At 39.2% G+C, this 20,431-nt stretch overlaps 1 protein-coding gene across 1 annotated transcript in view; it reads left to right on the forward strand.

Moving 5' to 3' along the window:
* Positions 1 to 1,743: 1,743 nt before the first annotated feature.
* Positions 1,744 to 20,431, forward strand: part of IGF2BP3 (insulin like growth factor 2 mRNA binding protein 3) — a 169,736-nt gene continuing 151,048 nt past the window's right edge. Inside the window, 2 exon segments of the mRNA XM_038391083.2 lie at positions 1,744 to 2,858; positions 4,650 to 4,710. Coding sequence (XP_038247011.1) covers positions 2,684 to 2,858; positions 4,650 to 4,710 — 236 coding nt within the window. The 5' untranslated portion in view covers positions 1,744 to 2,683.

Here is a 20,431-nt window from a genome sequence, read left to right on the forward strand (position 1 = left end):
ATGCATGTGTTCTATTTTAATCAGACTTTACAAGATATTACAATAAATACAAGTTCATTTAAGAAAAATGTCTTGTCCAGAGCAGACTGCTGTAAACTGGTACTGTTGAGTGAAGATTATCTAAACTAAGGAACTACTTGCCCATTTTCTGCAAAATAGAAGTTGTGTTTAATGTCTAAAGAGTAGAACACAATAATACCTTTTGTCTACTACAAGAAAAGTAATCAATTAAACTGACATTAAACAATAGATTTAAATTATAGAGATTAGTTTCTTGATAAGCACTAGTAAAATTATACCTCCTGGTTCATGAAAAATTATGCCTCAAAAGTTAAACTGAAATGTTACAATCCATAGGAGATTATTTCATATTAACTACTGTTCTTACTTTAAGGAATGCCACATTGAATTATACCACTCTGTGCTAAATCTTCAATAACTGTCTTTACTGTGCCTTTTGTAAATCACGTGTAATAGTACATTCAGACTATAGTGTCCAAAGCACAAACAACAAAAGAACTTGTCAACATTCATCAACATATTTTCAGGTTAAATTAAATCACGTGTAATTACTTATTTAGTTTGTAGAAGTGAGGTACAAAACTGTAAGCCTTAAGGTATTTCTCTTTAAGCATATTTCCACATAAAATACAGCACATGTGGAAATTCATTCATTGTTAACTAATACACGTACTTAACTATTTTCCATGGAATACCTATTAAAATCTAACACAAAAAAATCGACCATGGAATAAATGAAACCTTCCACTAAAATGCATTAAATTATTAAACAAAACCTTCGAGATTACTATATTAAATACAGTTCTGGCTTTCATTTCCGTATCCTTTCTTCATCTTCAGGCAACATTTTGTTTGCACTGGAAAGGCTCCACACACCCAAACCCCTCCCCCGCCGCCCCAAACCCACCATTGTACTCTCTACAAATGTTGAAAATTATGAATGATTCTTTAAACCAAAGGGGGGGGGGAAAGAGGGAAATATCTCAAAATTCCTGGGTGTGTTATTACCATCCTAGGGTAACGCTGGTTGGTTATTCTTCACATTTTCGAAGATGAGAGCTATCATTAACTAGATTAAAAGAAAGAAGGAAACGTTTTTTTTTTCCTTTGGGTAGGAAGTAGAAGAACACGTTCTGCTCTCACTCTGGACTCTCCCACTTCTCAATCATTCCCCAACTGTCCTCCGTCCACCCCCACCCTCCGCCCCTTTGTCCTTTTTTCCATGCTGCTGCGTTCCAGAGACACTGCAACCCACGCTAATCGACCCGCCAGAAACATTACCAGATGGGGGGCTCCTTCGAGGCTGGAAAGACCCTAATTTCCCCCTTCCCGCTCCCCTCCCTCATTTAGTCCCTTGTCTTTCTGCAGCGCGCAGCCAATGGCAAACAAGAACCCGAAAGCCACCAAACATGAAATCACAGGCAAAGGTGCTGCGCATGGAGAGATCGCTCAGGGCGCTGCTAATAAGCATATTACCCCAGCAGCACGCAGCCTTCCGAAGTACCCCACCCCTCCCCTCCCCTCCCCTCCTCGGTGACCCACCCAGACAAAGTGCTCAAGCCATCTTGCCAGAAGAGCGGAGCTTGCACGAACTACCCCTATGAATAATACGGTGGCCTCGCATCACGGGGAGAGAGGGGGAGGCGTGGGCAGTATACGGCATGTTTTCCCTCCTTCCTGGAGTACCCTGGGCGATTGCCCCCGCCCCGAGAGACAGCGCGTCCTCGCCTCCCCCCGCCGTTTGTGCCCGCTTGCAGGGAAGCGAGCTCGGAGCGGCTGGCCCCAGGAAAGCGCGGCCGGGCGTTATTTGTGAGTGGGGGGGAGCGCTGGGCGAGGGGGGCCGAGCCGCTGTCAACCACGCTGGTGAAGCGGGGCAGAGAGGGGACACGCGCTCAGGGCCGGCGCCCATCAAACTCCCGAGCTCCCTCTTTCTCGTCCCCAGCAGCAGCTCTCTCTAAACTTGCCCCTGTGTGTTGTGTGCAGCCAGCCTCTCTCCTCCTGCCTGCCTGTCCCTCACCAGTCTCTCCTCCTCCTCCTCCTCCGTGTGTGTGTGTGTGTGTGAGCCGAGCTGCAGCTACTATCTGATTGAGGCGCTGGGATTCCTCACGTGAGAAGTTGATTTGTAGTTTGAACACGTGGCTCATTCAAAAAGCCGGAATATTCAAGTAATTTTCTTCCACTCCCCCCCCCCACCCCCGTTTTTTTTTTTTTTTTTCCTAATTGAGAGGCGGCGCCAGCATGCACGTAGTGTGACATTTTCATAGTCCGCCCGCTGCTGCTGCCGCTGCCAAACGGGCTTGGGGGCAAGACAAAAAAAGTAGTTTCTCCCCTCCTTTCTCCGCCCGCCATCCTGGTCCCCAAGCTGGGTGTTTCCCCCCCTTTCTCCCCTGCGCGGCCGGATCACACGGCGAACACTCCGGATTCCGATTTGGATACAGTTGGTTGTTTTTTTTTTTACCCCCTGAGAGAGGGTGGGAGGGACTCAGGCTGCAGATCTGATTTTTTTTTTTCACCTCGCTCTCGCTTTCTCTCTCCTCCATCGCGTTTTATTTTACGCCCCCCCCCCCCACCACCACCTTATTTTGCAAGCCGAGGCTGTAACTTGTTGGGCGTGTGTGGATTGTGGGTTTTTGTTTTTGTTTTTTTTTAAACGAACGAGACCATGAATAAGCTGTACATCGGCAACCTCGGCGAGACCGTGAGCCCGCTGGACCTGGAAAGTCTCTTTAAGGAGTCCAAGATCCCTTTCAGCGGCCAGTTTCTGGTGAAGACGGGATACGCGTTCGTCGACTGCCCCGATGAGAACTGGGCTATGAAGGCCATCGAAGCACTTTCAGGTGAGTCCCTCCAGGCGCCCTGCGGCCCCCCGCACCCTCCACGCCGGCCCCGGGCACCCACCCCCGCGCCTCTCCCCATCTGTTTCCTGCTCACGACAGACCAGCTCCCCTCCTGTCCCCCAGCTTCTCTCTCCCACCCGTATGACCCCCCTCCCTTGCCTCGTCGGTTCGACCCCGGGGGGACCCCGAAATCTGCCTCGCTGCCTCTTTCCCTGCCAAGGGGTGGGGGCGAAGCGAGAGCCGGCTCCCCGGGGCTGTGTGCGCTCGGGCTGCAGGCGGCCGGGGCTGGGGGGCTGCTGCGGTGCCTGGCCGCGGATCCCGGGCACGCCGGCAGGTATCGTGCACGCTGGCGTTTGACATGCAGCCGCCTCCTGGCCTTCCCCGCGCCCGGGGGTTGCGCTGCAGCCGTGCGGGCTGGGGGACGGGGCCCGGGGGGCGCTAGGTTGGCTGGCTCTGGCGCCGGGGAAGGCGGCCCAGGAGGTGTTTCCACCCCCATCGCTCGCAACAGGCCAGGGCAAGAGGCAGCAGCCTGGGCCCAGAAACCTACCACGATGTGGCTCCCCTATTCCCCGCCCCCGACGGAAAATCCTGGCTTCTCTGCGGGCGTCCCGGGAACTGGGGGCTGGGGGGGAGTGTTTGGGGTGGGGGGAGGCCATGCGATTTCATGTTGGCATGGTGCGACGGCAAGGCTGGCGATGTGGAGGGGAAACTGAGCCCTGCTTCCGGCGTAACGTGCAGGGACGGCGGGGCGGATGAGCCTTGCACTGTGCATACAGCGCGCACCTATAGGCGCTCTTGGCCCCTCATCTCCTGCCCAGCGTGTATGCCCGGCAGCCAGGCTACGGGCTTGGTAGAAGCCGCCTTCTGGGTGCGCTTGGAAGGAGTTGTCTGGTGAAGCTCCCAGCCCCACGCGGGCTGTTGCACAGAGGGGACGCATGCTGTAGCTTTCCCTACAGGGAAGGAGGGTAACCCAAACTTGAGAGGGAAAAGCCATCGCCTCCCTCCCCACCCTGGCCAGAGGGGCTGGCAGGGCTCGGGCCCTGGAGGGCTGCATTCCTTCGGGATTATTTATTTCACTTTCCCTTTGATTGCCTCTCCTGCACCCATCACCGCTTGCAGCAGCCAGGCCGCCTCTCTGCCTCTACATCCTGTTTTTGTGTAAAATGCAATGTTGCCTGTTAAATACGGTTTGCCGAGGCTTCGGGGGGGAGGCCCCCGGGGCTACGAAAGCCCTTCCGATATGCGCTCTCTTCACCCCCATTTCCCTCCAGAAAATGCCATGAAGTTTAATTTGAGGCCTGTCGCCCTGCGGGACGCGTTGGAGGTAGCCGGGGGAGGGAGGGATGCCCTGCCCAGAATAGGCAAGTAGGGAAGACACAAGCATTTTCACACAACCCTGAAGCATTCCCAATCCCTCCTGTCTCCTCTCTTTGAGCTGTAGGGCCCTGATCAGCTCATCCGAGCGAAATTTGTGAATCTATATTACAGAGCCCTTGGAGAAAATAAAGGAAGAAGTCCACTTTAAAATAGCGTCATACACTTACCTCTTCGGACAATTATTGTACTAAAAGGAATCACTAAAAGTCAAGTCCCTTGTCTTGTGATAGCAACAGCATAGTGGCAAACTGCAACACCAGTTATTAATGAATAAGCTAACATGTTCCACTTTTAATTTCCTGTGCTGTTTTAAAACACCACAAATTCAATTTGGGAAGGATGGGGAGATGAAAAAGAGGGAGACATTCAAACACATTTAAAAACACTTCTCCCTAATTTTGTTTGTATTTACAGGTAAAGTGGAACTGCATGGTAAACTCATAGAAGTTGAACATTCAGTCCCTAAAAGACAAAGGTAAATACTTTTTTTTTTTTCCTTGCCCTCGATGACCAGTCTACCACAATTTAAAAAAAAAAAAAAATAAATAAAATAAAGCTTAAATTATGTTTGCTTTCTTTGTGGATATGTTATCTACTTTATTAAACTAAAACCCCACTATGATAGAAATAATTCCAGAATTGTATCCTTATATTTTTAATGTAATGAATTATCAGCCTGCACTGGATTTATAGAAGCCAACCCTCTTCATGGAGGAAGTAGGTTGTGATAGAATGACAAATAATTATTAAAAAATTTAAATTCCTGAGAAGAGTTAAATTTTGTGCATTAGCAGGAAATGAAATGGGATGTTTTGAACTGTGTAACAGGCAAGCATGTGAGCTTTGCTCGGCAACAAAAAGCATCTTGTAAATATGCTTACATACATACAGATTTTTGATCCAGCCATGCTGGAGGCTGCAGCATTTTATAGATAAGTAGTGTAAGTTTCATCTAGATTTAAGGAGGAATTTTTCTTTACTGTTTTGATGTGGCATGTACAGACATATGAGTAAACTCTGATTTCTTTAGTGAAGACATGATTTATGCATCCTTTATTTAAGTGTGTGTTTAATTTTTGCAAAATGAGTAGTTCAGGGTTCAGTAGCATGTAGTTTTGTGGGCCTGATGTGAAGAAACAATGCTCAGATTCTTGCAGCAAAGCAGACTAGTACTTCTGTACTGCCTAGAGCATTGTATTCTGCTTTTTTCACTAATGTTTAAATTATACTGCACTCTAGGTTTTCTAGAGAGTAATAACAAAATAGATCGAACTTTGCACTTACTTGTTCCTGCCCTCCATTATACAAACAGCCATGCTTCCCAGAATAACTTTATTTAAAAAGTGCTCCTAACACATCCCTTGGACTTTTACAAAAATACAGAATTTCCTCAAACAGTTGATTAAAAGGTGTGTATAAATATTAGTTGCTTTATTGTTGGGAATCTGATTGTGGGATTAATCTTTGTTTAGCAGTGGAGGGAAGTTTCACTTGAGAAAGTATGGTTGTGGGATTTTTGTTGGTTTAATGCTAGTAGGAAAGTTTTTGAATGTGTATTTATAGTGTCTGGTTGGTTTTGTTATTTGGAAACTAATGTAGTATGCAGTCTTGTTTATTATGGAAGATGAATGTGTCAACTGAAAATTACAGTAGCATATATTCAACTTTTTGAATGTATAATATTGATTAAATATATTCTTGTATATTTTAAAAGGTTATTAGGGTTAAATAGAAGAAAATGCAGTGGCAAATGTAGGAATTGATCTGTCTCAAAAGTACATTCCAGTCTTTGTAATATATGCCAATATAGCAACTAAGTTGTAAACAGAAATTTATTAATCTGAAGGACATACAAAAAGTGCAGATACATACGCCATTCTAAACACATTAATTTTATAATTACAAATATAGTTTAGAAAAACTTCTGTACCATTTTTGATGTGTTTAAATGCGTATTTTCCTACTTTTAATAGAGTTCAACTGAAACTATAAAAACACAATTGTTCTTCGAGTTGGGGTTAGGCATGTTTTCATATTTGTGTGTGAACTAGCACTTTCTCTTCTACAACTTCCTTTTTTTGTTTGTAATTCTGTAATTTATTGGAAGAAATGTTATATAAAACTTGAGAGTAAAGTTAAGTTTCCAAAATATATTGCAGGGATACAGGTATATACCCATATTTGTATTTTTATGAATATTTAATTACCAAAATGTCAGTATTATTTCCCACTTCAAATCATGTTTGTTTAAACATGATTTAAAGATGGTGTGTCTGATCAGAATATTTCTGGACTTTTTAAATTAAAAATTAAATTGCATTTCTTATAACTGAAAATAAAAATTCTCACCTGTAGAAATCTACTTCAAAATTAATTCAATAATGTCCATACAAAAGTAGTTTTCCTTGCTTTCCTTTGAAAACTGTGTAGTACTTCCCTTGCACCAGCTCAACAAGTTTGATTATTTTTTTTCTCCTACCATGGATCTCTCTCTAAGTATTGCTTAGTTGTTATGTTTCCAGAGTTACTAGATATCTTTAAAAGTTAAGCCTTTGAATGTTGAGCTAAATAAGTAATTTAGAAAAAAGAAGTTATTTACATGTGTTCAAAGTATGGCTGTAAAAGAGATGTATTTTAAAAATGCCTGTGTATCTGTACATAGTAAGTGTGGCAGATATAGTTGTTAATGAGGTAGTTAGTCACAGTTCTGTGGAGAATCCTGTGTGGTGGTGTTCAAAAGACCCACGCAGTTTGTTAGTATGTTGAAAGTCTAGGGTTAGTTTTCCATGGAGCCTATCTTGTACCAGTGTGTTTTGTTTGGTTAAATAGATGTTACAGGAAAGAAAATTATGTGGAATATAAGTCATGTCCTCCTTTTAGCATGCATAGCCATACAATTAACAGCATGATCAAATTATTGCTGCATAAGAATAACAGCAAAAGTTGTTTGTAGTGCATTTAAATTGTTCAGTGTATACCTTTGTATTAACCTCTATCACTGTGTAGCTGCTGAGTGGGAAGTTCCTACTCAATTTTTAAAAATAAGCATTTTTGCATTTGTCTGCATTTTCCCTCCACACTCCAGAGGCTGGTGAGGTTGTGTATTGGGGTGAAGGTAGGGAGCTGGTAATTCATAACCTTACCATGGAAAGGAAGGTCAAGAGGTGATGTTTGTTAGGGTTGCCATAATGTTGTGGTGAGTCCAGAAGACTCATCATTGTGAAGTGTGGTTTGTTATTCCGAGTGAAATTCTTAGACCCAGTACTCACTGTATTCCAAACTTTATTGGACATTCCAGTCTGAAGTGGGAACACCCACATTTGCAAAAATTACATTTATACCTGCCGTGAAAGGCAGATTGGGACTATGGTACTGTGGAATGCCTACTGAAGCTTTAAGACAGATGCTGGGTACATTGCAACTCTAGCTGGGGTGGGGGAGGGCTGGTAAAGGTTTACTTGCAAGAAGGGTGGAGATTTTTGGGTCGGAGGTGCCTACTGTTTCATAAGCCAAAAGTTTATTCCTGATTTACTACTGAAATCTCAAGGGAATGTGAAAGGGAAATGTGGAATTTTTGCATTCAGACCTTATGAATCATGGAAGACTATTGCAGTACTTCATACAACTTTAAGTCACTTCATTCAAAATTTGGAGAAGGCGTTGTAACAATTTTGAGTGCTAGTCATGGTTCTCAAGAGAACACGGAGCATTGTTAGTTCTGATCAACCCTTCACATTAATTTTGTTTTGAGAAACAAAAATGGAGCAAGATTGATATACATGTACACTTGTGATGGAGCCCTTTAGGGACCCCTTTTCTGTGACTCAAGAGCAGCTGGTATCTAGTGGGGCAATGTACATACAGCAATCTGATTATTCAGATAGCTCTGATGTCACTGGTGTGATGTGCAGTTTAGCTTAGTGGGGGGGGAAGGGTTGGAAGCTGCCACTGGCCACCTGAGAATTGCACATTGATTCAGTCCTTCAACATTTCTGAGAACATTCTTAAATCCTGTAAAAAGAAAAGGAGTACTTGTGTCACCTGAGAGACTAACAAATTTATTTGAGCATAAGCTTTCGTGAGCTACAGCTCACTTCATGAAAGCTTATGCTCAAATAAATTTGTTAGTCTCTCAGGTGCCACAAGTACTCCTTTTCTTTTTGCGAATACAGACTAACACGGCTGCTACTCTGAAACCTTAAATCCCTTAAAATTTATAGACCTTCACCTAAAATTAGATTTTTTTTTTTTTTTTTGCTTTAGGGAAAACTTGCTGTGACTTTCTCTTTAGGAGTTTAAAATGGTTAGTTTACACTTACAACTCAGATATTATGATACTAGTGAGGCATTTTTCTATCTGGGAGGATAGATACCATTACACCTCTGACTCTCTTGTTTTTAAAAACAAAGCAAATTAAGAATCCTAATCTGACGTCCTTTTAAAATATATATATATATTTTGTGATAGTGGGGGGAGGAATGATGAGGTATGGCAGATAGGTCACAGTCAGTGGATTTTAACCAGTCAGTTCATTTTAATCAGTCATTTTGGCCACTAGTAACTCTGTTACAGGAAACCTAAATAAGATTTTAATCCCAATTAATCTCAATTAATGTGAAGTTTGGTTTGAGAAGAAATAGACCTTTTTTAAATAAAATTGTGTAGTGAGATACATATGAGCTTCATGCTGTTAGTTGTGGATTAAAATTTGTGTATAATTTTAAAATGAAGGTGGTAGGTGTGTTGGGAGTGAGGGGATGAATGGTTTATGTCTGAAATGCTAAAGGGTGATTGAGCTATGGTGGTGATAATATTCTAAGTGATCAGATTTTTAAATTAGGGACACAATACTTGTAGATTTTTGTTTTTGATATAGTATGTGACTATAAGGCAGGGGTAAGAACACCATGCTAATGGCACATGGGGTTAGTACACTGTACATAAGTACATAAAATTGCAAAGTACAGAGCACTTTTTTGTTTTATGACATATTAATGATCTGTTCATTATACTCAGTGTCTGTTACATGGAGGGGGTGGAACACGTGACAATATCTCACATGGCTCAAAATGAGCAAGAATCTGTTGCAGAAATTAGTCAAAATTCTGCTTAGCAAGTCTGGTTCTTAGTCCTCATATCTACATTTGTTTTTGCAGATGTGAACAGTGTTGTGGTTTTGTTTTTTTTTTTTTAACGGGAAGCTAATTATTGTTAATGGTGGAAAACATAAGTTGTGGCTCTCGTGCATGCAGTACATAGTTGTAGTGAGTATAGATCATTATTTACCCAGTTTATGGAGAATTATATGTAGGAAATTGCATTTCTATAGCTCCTAGACTAGCCTTCTCACAATAAGATAGCAGTGCACCCATTTTGTAGCAGTCTTTTTAAAGTGGGGTGAACTATAAAAATCACATGGCTCATTATTTAAATTTTAGGTTAAGCTTTAAATGTTTTTTCCCTCTCAGCATTGTAGACTCAACTCTACAGGCATGCTAAACTTGAACATTTTCAGTAAAGCATAATTAAAGGACAATAAAACATGGTCAGGGAGTGGTTAATCAGATTTTTTTTTCTATACAGTAATTAAACCCCCTGAAAACTACAGCAGTGCTCTCTACATGGGAGTAGAGCTTGAGGCCTTCCAGAACCTGAAATTATTGCAGAATCCAACTGCCTACTTCGTAAGTGGTACTTTGTGTAGAGGAGATGTTACTCCAGTGCTCTAGAGTCTTTCCTTGCTTCTGATTGATTTCTGGGTGGAGTTTAGGAGGTTGGTTTTGACCTATAAATACTTACTTATTTTGGGACTTGGCTATCTAAGAGATTACTTCTCTTTTTGTGATACCTCTCCTAGTTGCAATCAGCGGAGTGAATATACCCCCAGTTTAGAGGGTATAGGGAGCGTGGTGGCAGAGTATTTTTTGTGGTGGATCCTCAACTCCTGAAGTTGCTTCCCTTCTTGATCCAAAGAGTATCTTTCTTTTGGCCTTTTGATAAGACAGTGTGTGACGACATAGAAAGTGGACAGACGTATTATGATTTGTGGTTTGGGCAAGTATGGCGTGTCAGGTGCAGAAGACTATTGGGGTGCATCTACACTGCAATAAACACCTCTGGCTGGCCTGTGTCAGCTAACTCAGGCTCATGAGGCTGTAAAATTGTGGTGTAGGCATTTGGGCTCAGGCTGAAGCACAAGCTCTGGAACTTGCAAGGGGGGAGGGTCCTGGAGTCCAGGCTCCAGCCTGAACCTGGATGTTTACACCACAGTTTTACAGCCCTGCAGCCAAAGCCTTGTGAACCTAAGTCACCTGACATGGTCTAGCTGTGGGTGTTTAGCTGCAGTGTAGACGTATCTTTGGTATATTTTGTGTATTTAATACCTTGTGTTGTACAAACCACATAGGCTCTGGGTTAGCCATTCTAAAAAATGGTAAAGAAATGAAAATACATTGAAATTGGTTAAAAAATATTAGATGTTATGAAGCAGAAATAAGGAAATTGCTTTTCATTTTTCTCTGAGAATAAGACATAGGAAGATTTGTACACAGTACAGATATTTACGAAAAGTTTGAAAAACAGTTCCATAATACTTTCCCAGAAAACCTCAATGTATTCTGGATCCAGTGAGGTGAGCTGTTGCTCACGAAAGCTTATGCTCAAATAAATTTGTTAGTCTCTAAGGTGCCACAAGTACTCCTTTTCTTTTTTCAATTTTGTGCTTTCTAAATTTCTGTATGCATAAAAATCTATTCATGTATCTCTGAATCAGTTAATTCTTTTGATTGTCAAATCTGCATAAAGTGGTACATAGTAAAAACTGTGAATTAGCCTCTGATGAAAACTGGTAAACAAATGTCTTTTGTTCCTGCCTCACTTTTGAAGGAATCAATATTTTTCTGAAAACTGGTTTTGTCAATTGGAATATTCCGGAAGTACGTTTAAACCTGAGCCTAAAGAGTCAACTGGCAAAATACACAAGTAATCAAGCGTATATATTTGTCTGGCTTTCTATCATGTGGTTGTTTCTGTGTGTGAGCCTTCCTTTTCCCACCTAAATAGGGCAAAAGATTTCAGAATGCTGCAACATATAATAGAATGTCATATGGTCTTGCATTGAAGCTTGTGATGTGCTGGGATGGAGGTGGTAGTAAGTAGCATGCTTACCTGGGTCTGTAATTTCCAATCCACCTGTCCACTTAAGCTGCCACTGAGGCAACTGCTATTTCCTTTTCTCAGTTCATCTACTGAAAGGACCATTTTGGCTTTTAAATATTGTCTGTACAGTAAAACTTCTGTTTTTACTTTTGGCAGATTAAGACAATTATCACAGCTTTTAAAATCCATTTAATCACTGTCATCTTTTTTTCTTTAACCCGCTTTATTAGCAAGTCAAGATGCAAATTAGTTTACATATGTTTATTACTTATTGTAATGTTTGAGTATCTGTGTATATTATGAATCAATTACTGTAGGCTGCTGGAAATAACCTGCATTATGGGTTTAACAAAACCTATAGTGCTTTAGTGTCAAATGAATGGTGTTCCCCTGCAGAAGAGGATATTCATCATATGTTTACAATAGAAAATCTATAGTGTAAACTAAAATACAGCACACTCTTATATTCTTGTCACTTTGCTAAAGCGAGTTCCCATTCAAAATGGTTATTGTGAGAAAAATCTGAAATACAGAATGCAAGTTACCGTGTGTTCTGTGTAGTTTTTGATAGGAATCTTCCCTAGCCGCCTTTCTGTTTGCATACCAACTGGTGTTAGATGTCGCCTCTTTATTTTAGGTATAGTGGGATTGAACTGAACTAAAAAACGGCCTTCTGTAAAGATATATTTAAGATTGCTCAAAATAAGATGCTCTCTTCAAAATCAAGAGTATTTGATTCTAATGCTTTGGGTGGAGAAGTAGTTGTGTGTGTTAATCATAATTTGACTAGAGCATAAATTATGAAAATTATACAAAGAATAATTCCTTTTTTGATTTAGGAAGTGAAATATTAAAATGTTCAAACATGTGAGAGGTGGGAAAGAACTTCAGTTTCTATTTTAATCTTTACATTTTGGCTTGAGGAGTGTTTGATCACAGTATTTCAAAACAATCAGACAATAATATGCAGAACAATGTTTCAGATAAAATGCCTTGTAATCTTGATTACATCACAATAAACTACTTGCTCTGTAAGTAGAAAATGGCTTAGTGTCTAAAGAATTTTCTCAAAATAGTTAAATTTCCTTTCTTCAGTATTAGTACAATTGGAGTTGAATATTCACTTTTGAAAGATTAATTTTCGTGCTCAGCTGAACTTTTGGAATGCTATTTTAAGATATGTAAGTCTACCTTATGTGTCAAATACATCTTTTCCCTCTGGCAATAGCTGATTTTTATTGTTTTGGTAAATAGAGGTTACTATCATATTGTGTATATGTAGGTAAAACTCAAAAGTGGTATTTGTTCATGGTGAACTCTGAGTTCTAAAATATTCTAGTGCATTGTCAAGTGCAAATGGAAATTCTGGTTATAGCAAACCTGCACTTACAGCGTTCCATGAGCAACAGCGTTTCATTGTGTCACTGTATGTCTACAAAACTTGGTTTTAGTTGTGTTCAGATGAAATGTTCAGAAAGTCATTTATCTGAAATGTTAGCCTAAATAATTTAGTTTTAAACTAAATCAGAATAAATCTGAGCTTTTAATGTTTCACTGTAATCATTCTACATTTATGGTATCAAAAAGGAATTCTAGCCTGTTTGGGTATAAGCAAGGCTAGAGGACCAGTTAAAAGAAAGAGATTGACACACACACTATAGAACAACTCTCTCATCATGAAAAGAAAAGGAGTATTTGCATCTGATGAAGTGAGCTGTAGCTCACGAAAGCTTATGCTCAAATAAATTTGTTAGTCTCTAAGGTGCCACAAGTACTCCTTTTTGCGAATACAGACTAACGCGGCTGCTACTCTGAAATCTCTCATCATGGGATCTGATCTTGCAAAACTTTTTTCACCTATGTAGTCTTCAAAAGCCATGAAGGCTTTTAGATGGGTATGAATTTTCAGAATTGGGTCCTAACTTTGGGACTGTGACGGCACAAGAAACTTAGGAAAAGTTACCTGAGTTTAATTAGGTTTGTTCTCGCTCCCTTCCCCCCCCCCAATTTTCTCTCTCTTTTTTTTTTTTTTTTTTTTTTTAAGTTTAAAGTGACATGGAAGTTTATTTTCAGGATGGGGTTGTTTGCTTACAAATCTTTGGTGTTTACATTTCGGGAGGGTTCTGGATGTGAAGACAACTTGACGGGTTGCTCCTAGTTAATTAACATTTTCTTTTTCTTCTTTTTTAGAATAAGAAATATTCAAAGTTAACGTTATTTAGAAGGGAAGAATTTTTAGTCTGTTCACTAACTTTCTTTAGCTTCTAAATTTAAACCATGCTGATATCAAACATTCTTGTTTTATAATTGCTCTTCTTTACTCATGTGAGTATAGTTACTCACATGAGTAAAGAATGTAAGTATAATTCTGGTGGAAACTACTGGAGGAAATTTCCTGTGAAAATTGGTTGACGATATGAATATATCATGGCGGCTGTTGCAGCACTGAAATGGCAGAAGGAAACTTAAAAAAATCTCTTGTCTTTTGGAATCATATTACTCACTTTGAAGTTTCCTTCCAAATGTCTAGTTGCTAATATCACATGTACTGTCCACAGTCTGACTACTTGCTGTATGTGGGCTCTGTTTCTTATGTGAATTAGTACAGTATAGAACACTAAGTTTTTATACCATCTTTCTCTTCCACTGAGTTGATTCAGATATCTTGACAATGATAATATGCAGACTGAGTGGTCTTAATTGAAAAATTTAATATTCCAGTGTGTGAAGAGAGCTCTCCAGTGTGTTCCTTTTGTTAGTGTAAATTTTGTTAAATTTTCTTAAAGCTAACTAGTGAAAACAATTCAATACTAAAAATATCTTGCAGCAATGCCAGTCACAGTCTTACTGCTAGTCGCTAAAAAGCAAGAAAACTTGTTAAACCAGTATATATGGCATGCTTCACAGAAGTGATTTTTAATGAATGTTAAGATATTTCCCACAGTTGTATAATTCAGTAACAAAGAGCTAAAATTTGCCTTAATCAAGCAAAATTCTATTGAAGTCACCAGGAGCTTTCTTGATTAAGGATGTCAGAATTTGGCCCTAAAAGAAGCCATTTTTATTTAGCAGTTGTATATGATTATAATTCATCATATGTGCAGAAGTTCTTAACCCAGAACATTTGTAAGAGAACCAATAATGTTTCTGCCAGGTTGGACACTTAAGTAAACATGTATAGATTTAGATTTTTGTTTAATTTGAATTGCGTGTTACCAGAAACTTAAATGTGTAGTTGAACATACCGTCTGTGTATTTGAGAACAATTAAAATGAGGGGATCTGGAAGTCGAAGACTATATATCAGAAAGCAAAAGTTATAAACACTTAGTTTTATTATAACTCAGACAAGACAAATGGGAAGTACAACAAAGTATAAGCAGGTGGCTGCCTTTCTAATAGATATGATGATTTTTTTTATTAGTGTATATTCTCTCAAAACTCCTGATGAGTTTAATCCCACTTCTCAAAGATTCAATAACAGAGTGATGTAACAAGGTCTCATATTGTGAAGACTCACTTTTACAAAACAGACAAACATTTACTAATATACTAAGTATTATAACCCCACCCCCACTAATCTACAATTTTCTACAGTACATAAGTATGATATAGTACTTTAGTGTGTATTATTGATTCATTTATTCACTAAATACCCAAATTTGGTGATCCTCAGAGGACTTCCTAGCCATTAATGCAAATTAGTAAGATTCCGCTCTACTTCGATAACCTTATTTTAGATTGATTATTATGTGCATGTTGGCATAAATCTACTTAACTACAAAAAATATGCAGTTTTGGTAGGTTTGACCAATACTCAGTTGCAGTAGTATTTGCACAGATTGCCTAAATATCTATGTTGGGGCATTTGGCCACTGTTTTAACCAAGAAACAGTGTTTATTTTGCTGCTTAAACACTCTGAAACCCTTGCATTTAGTATAGGAATGGAAAGTGCACTCTTAACTTGTGTGCACACATACCCATGTAGTTACTGTATCCGTCCACGGTAGAGTGCCACTAAAATGGAGTCATTGTCCGCTATGTGGGATAGAACTGCTAAGAATGTTTCAGACACAGAACATTGAATAAGCAACAGCAAATTGTTTGCCAAAATAATAATGGCAAAGGCTCTAGAACTAAGATTAGTATGTTGACCCCTTTAAGTACGTAGATATTGGCTAGTAAAGGTAACTTTACATGTGTGGGGTTTCTTTTTGGCTTGTTAGGAAAAAGACCCACAAACTAATTTTAAAAATATTTGTAAGAGTGGAAGTCAAAGAAAGATAATACAGAAAGGTATTAATGTGCATTGCCTTTTGTCCCTGCCCCCCACGTTTACATCACTTTGTATACACAGTTCATTTATTGCAAGTCTTAATACTGCTGCATGTGTGGGATTAAATCCAGTGATTTAGAATCCGGGACACTACTTTTGAATGCCTGATCAGTAGTAGAGGTCCATCTTGCTACTTAGAGCTACAGGCAGCTTTCTGCTCTATGCCAGTGCTATGTGTTAAACCACAGCTTTTCAGAATGGCTATTGAAATGAACATTTAAGATATTTTGACTCTCTCTAACTGTTGCGGGTTGCTTGAAATTATGTGCAGGGTCATGTGTCAGCAAGGAGTTCTGTTGAATAACCCTGACTTGCATCATTATAATTATTTTGGGCGGGACCTTACGAAAGTTGGGCATGTAAGATACTGTCAAAAATTTAGTGGCACTTCAGCATAGAAAGTCCCTGCAATCCTGAAAATTTAGTGGGGAAGGAATGGCTTAGAATGGGGTCTAGTTTTCTGAAGACCAATATGGGTGCCCTATCGCAGCCAATATTCAGACTTAAACTAGATAAAGCTCTTGTAAATATTCGGTTAAGGAAAATATTGCCTGGTTCTAAGGGGTTGATTAGAAGACCTGACCCTGTTTCTTCCATCTTTAACATACAGTTCTGTGAATTTTACTTGCACTCGCTAGGTAACATGCATATGTTTGCGAACTGTGTTCTCTATTAAACCACTTATGTTGGATCAGTTCTCTGTCTTGAGGTTCATAACTATAGTTCTACTAATTGCTGCTAATTTGATTTATATTGCCTTGTCCAGTGCTTGGTAGGAGTAGGCATTCACTGTGCTGAAACAAACTAAATATTTGCAATCTTTTTGTAATGCAAACTAATGTAGAAATTGGACAGTAACTCCTAGTAAATAGAGATAATCTTATGCTTGGGTTTTGAACATTTGTTAGATTCTAATATAGGTTTCCTCATGATGTTGGGTAATCCTGTATTTTAGTGCTCTATCGCCTCTTTATAGTTTAATGAGGCTCGATTTCGGCTTCTAACCTGTTCATTTTAGGATGAATAGCTGATTTTTCAAGATTCTAAATGTTTTCTGTTTACATTATTAATCAAGTGCAAGTTTCTGTCTCCTGGGAGATGGGTGGGGTTATATACCTAGTGGTACAGAAAGTGAATAGTTTATCACATTGCTATGGCAAATAACACATCTTCGTTCATAGTGGAACTACTAAAATTATCGTGATAAAACTGTATTATGTAATCGTTGAAGAGAAAGTATGTTCTCAGTGTGGTAATATAGTTCCATAGCTAGAAACAGATAAATTTTTAAGTTTTTGATTTTTTTTTTTTTAAATTGGTTAGTTTTCTTGAGTGTGGGCAAATAGTCATTGTAATGAGTACATTCTTTTCTTGAGTCTTTAAGTATCCAGCAAATAAAATGGAGCGCATTTAGTAGACCTACAAGTCGATAAATACAAACCACCTTAAACTCTTAACTATATTTCTAAGTTAACAGGTACCAGGATAATATATTTGGTTGTGCTATACTCTAGTGAGTCTCAAATAAGGTAAAATAAATAAAACCAATTTAATTTTACAATGTTCACTGTAATTGAAAATATGTAGCAAGTTAAAATGTAATTGATGAAGCTAAGATCAGTTTCAGTGTTCCTTTTATGTTTATCTTTCGGGGACACACAGATATAAAGATATCATTACTTGGAATAGCAAAGTCGACGGAATACTAGAAAAATACTGTAACTTTTGGTGTAGTTCTCTGATTATACAGTAGCTCGCATGTTCTAGGTTTACACTGTACTGTAACATGAAAACCACTTACATTTTTACCAATGCTGTATGTAGCTTTAAAAAAAGGTTAATATTTGTTATAATATTGTCTTTTGTCTTCAAAACATATTTCTTATTTTCAGGAAAATAGGAAAGGAAATAAGTTGTCTGAAAGATGATGCTGGGAGCTAAATTATCACTTGATCTGTGTGTCTGATAAACTCCAATGGTAATTTTTCCTAATGTTATGAAGCCAATGGATGAAAATCTTTACCTTGTTAAATAGAATTCACAACTACACCTCTACTCCGATATAACATGAATTCGGATATAACACGGTAAAGCAGCGCTCTGGGAGGCGGGGCTGTGTGCTCCGGTGGGTCAGCATGTCTGGCTCTGACACGCTGCTCTGAGTGGCGTGTTAAGGGTGGTGGGCTGAGGCCGAGGGGTTGGATAAGGGACAGAGGGTCTCGGGGGCCGTCAGGAGACGGAGCGGGAGGGGTTGGATGGTTTGGAGGTCCTGGGGGCGGGGCAGTCTGGGAATGGGGGCGTTGGGTAGGGCATGGGAGCCCCAAGGGGCCTGTCGGGGGGCAGGGGTGTGGATAGGGGTCGGGGCAGTTAGGGGACAGGGAGCGGGTGGGGCGTTGGATGGGTCGGGAGTTCTGAGGGGGCGAGAAGTGACTATTAACAGAAATGCTTGAGGCCAAAGCAAGTTCGATATAACGTGGTTTCACCTATAACATGGTAAGATTTTTTTTTTTTGCTCCCGCGGACTGTATTATATTGGGGAAGAGGTGTATTGTGTAAAAAGGGAACTTACATATTTTTTATACGTGTAACCTTACTTTGATATAAACTGCTCCTGGGGGATAGCTTAAAATATAATGTAAAACTAATTATGACTGAAGTATTGTGGAGTTAAATTTGTGAGCAACTGAATTTATTGCCAATGGAATGGAATAAAATCTGTTAGTGACACTTTTTGTAAGGCCTGATGCAAGTGTTCAATGAACATCTTTACAATTTCTGTGAGTTACAGTATTTAAGTCAGTGAGCTAAATAAAGCTTATGTGACTACAGCATAAAAGTAAAACACTAAGTTATGATAACTTTTATTGAACGTCATATCTGAAAAATACTATGACTAAAAATAGTTTTACATGAGTACTGAAGTAAGCTACCTTAAAGAAATACACTTGGGGGGACATGATCTAAACACAAATTGTATAATTTAACTATTCCAGTATAGTTAGAGCAGTAAGTTACACGCCTTCTGCCCCAGTGCAGGCACAAAGTATAACTGTGTTTAGACTGGTTAAACCGTATTCCTATACGGGAAGGGGGAATAATCTATGCTGGTATAATTGAATCCGCACTGGGGATTGTACTGGTATAGTGATTTTGGGGAAGTGTGTGGTGGTGGGGGCTCCTTCTTAAAATATGTGCAACATATGCCTAAAGGTGTCACATGACCAGGATTCATCACCAAATTTGGTCCTCTGGTTTGATCATTAGCTTCCCCGGCCCAGGCCGGATAGTGGCCAGGAGTGTGACATGAACACTGATTCATGCCACCAGAGGCTCCTAATCCAAATACGTAGTTACATTAATACAAAATCTTGTCTGAGGGCCAGGCTTTATTGCATAGAGATTTTGAATACCTTCCAGATATCTAGAACTATTAAATTGTTAGATATTGGTCATCTTGCTGAACATGAGGGTGCATTCTCTTATTTTTAAGGTAGTAGGGGATATATTTACAATCTGAAAGCTCTTGGTCTTTTGCCCCTTTTATAGGGAAAGGAGAAGCAATTTTTTCAAACGGTACACTTAAAATAATAGAGAGATTACAAGATGTCGAATAAATTCCAGTAGACTGTTGCTAATCTGTCTTTGCCATAATTCACACACAGTCCACTTGAGATTTCTAACCATAGAGAAAACATAATGTGTATTTAGGTTAAAAATCATACTGTGATTCTGAAAACTTCTAAACTATGTTGTTTTTCACAAGTAATTCTTAACTATTTACTATATAAAACTTAGTCTAGAGAATTATTACTTTTGTTTGTTTTTCTACTCTGCTTTTGAGAGTATTCTGCATTTGGGGTTAGGGAAGAGACGCACAGTAATTTACGTTGATTTAAAAAAAAAAAAAGAATAGATTTCAATTTGGTAGTACAATTCAATTGGGCTCCCAAAAGGGAGCAATAAACAGATGCCGTTTCCTCTTACAGCTATTTAGACTTGAGTATTTCTGTAATAATTTGCTACAGAACAATTATTAAAGCATTATCAACTAATACTAAATAAACTTGCCAAAATATATGAACCATTTATGAATGCATTGGCTTGTTTTAATTTTGTTCGCTTACTGAATTTTGTGAAGTAGCAAAAAATTTACAATAGTTCTTAGTGTGGATTTGTATGGTTCTACTAGTTTGAGTGAGTGCAAAGAAATATCTGTTCAAACTTGTTTAAAAAAATTAAAAACTTTTAATGGCAGTCTGCCTGGTAAATTTACCAGCAATCTCTGCTGTTGCAGGATAGGTGAAGTGTAAATTCTGTTAAACTTATTCCTGTTCAGAGTTCTAGAAGATCCACCAGTAGCCATCCTCATTCCTTACTTATTTTTATTCTTGGAAGGTTAATGAGTATAGAGTGGGAAGGAAGGAGGATATTTAACTGGCTTTGTTATATTTAGTAATAGTTAATCTCTTTTTTTTAGAAAGAAAATATTGTATAGAAATATTTAATTGTGACCTGTGTACAAACAGAGCTTTATAGAGCTTTAAGCTTATCTTGTTTAACCATTAAATCATTGACCTAATGCAGTAGGTTTTTAAATGCACAGCTAGCAGAATTTAGTAAAAAGTTACTCTTGTCATTAAATAGGGAGGTTTTATATAAAAATTAAGAAACACAAACAACATGTGTATGCATATCCATCCA

Source organism: Dermochelys coriacea, chromosome 2 (assembly GCF_009764565.3).
Source record: "Dermochelys coriacea isolate rDerCor1 chromosome 2, rDerCor1.pri.v4, whole genome shotgun sequence".
Lineage (NCBI taxonomy): Eukaryota > Metazoa > Chordata > Testudines > Dermochelyidae > Dermochelys > Dermochelys coriacea.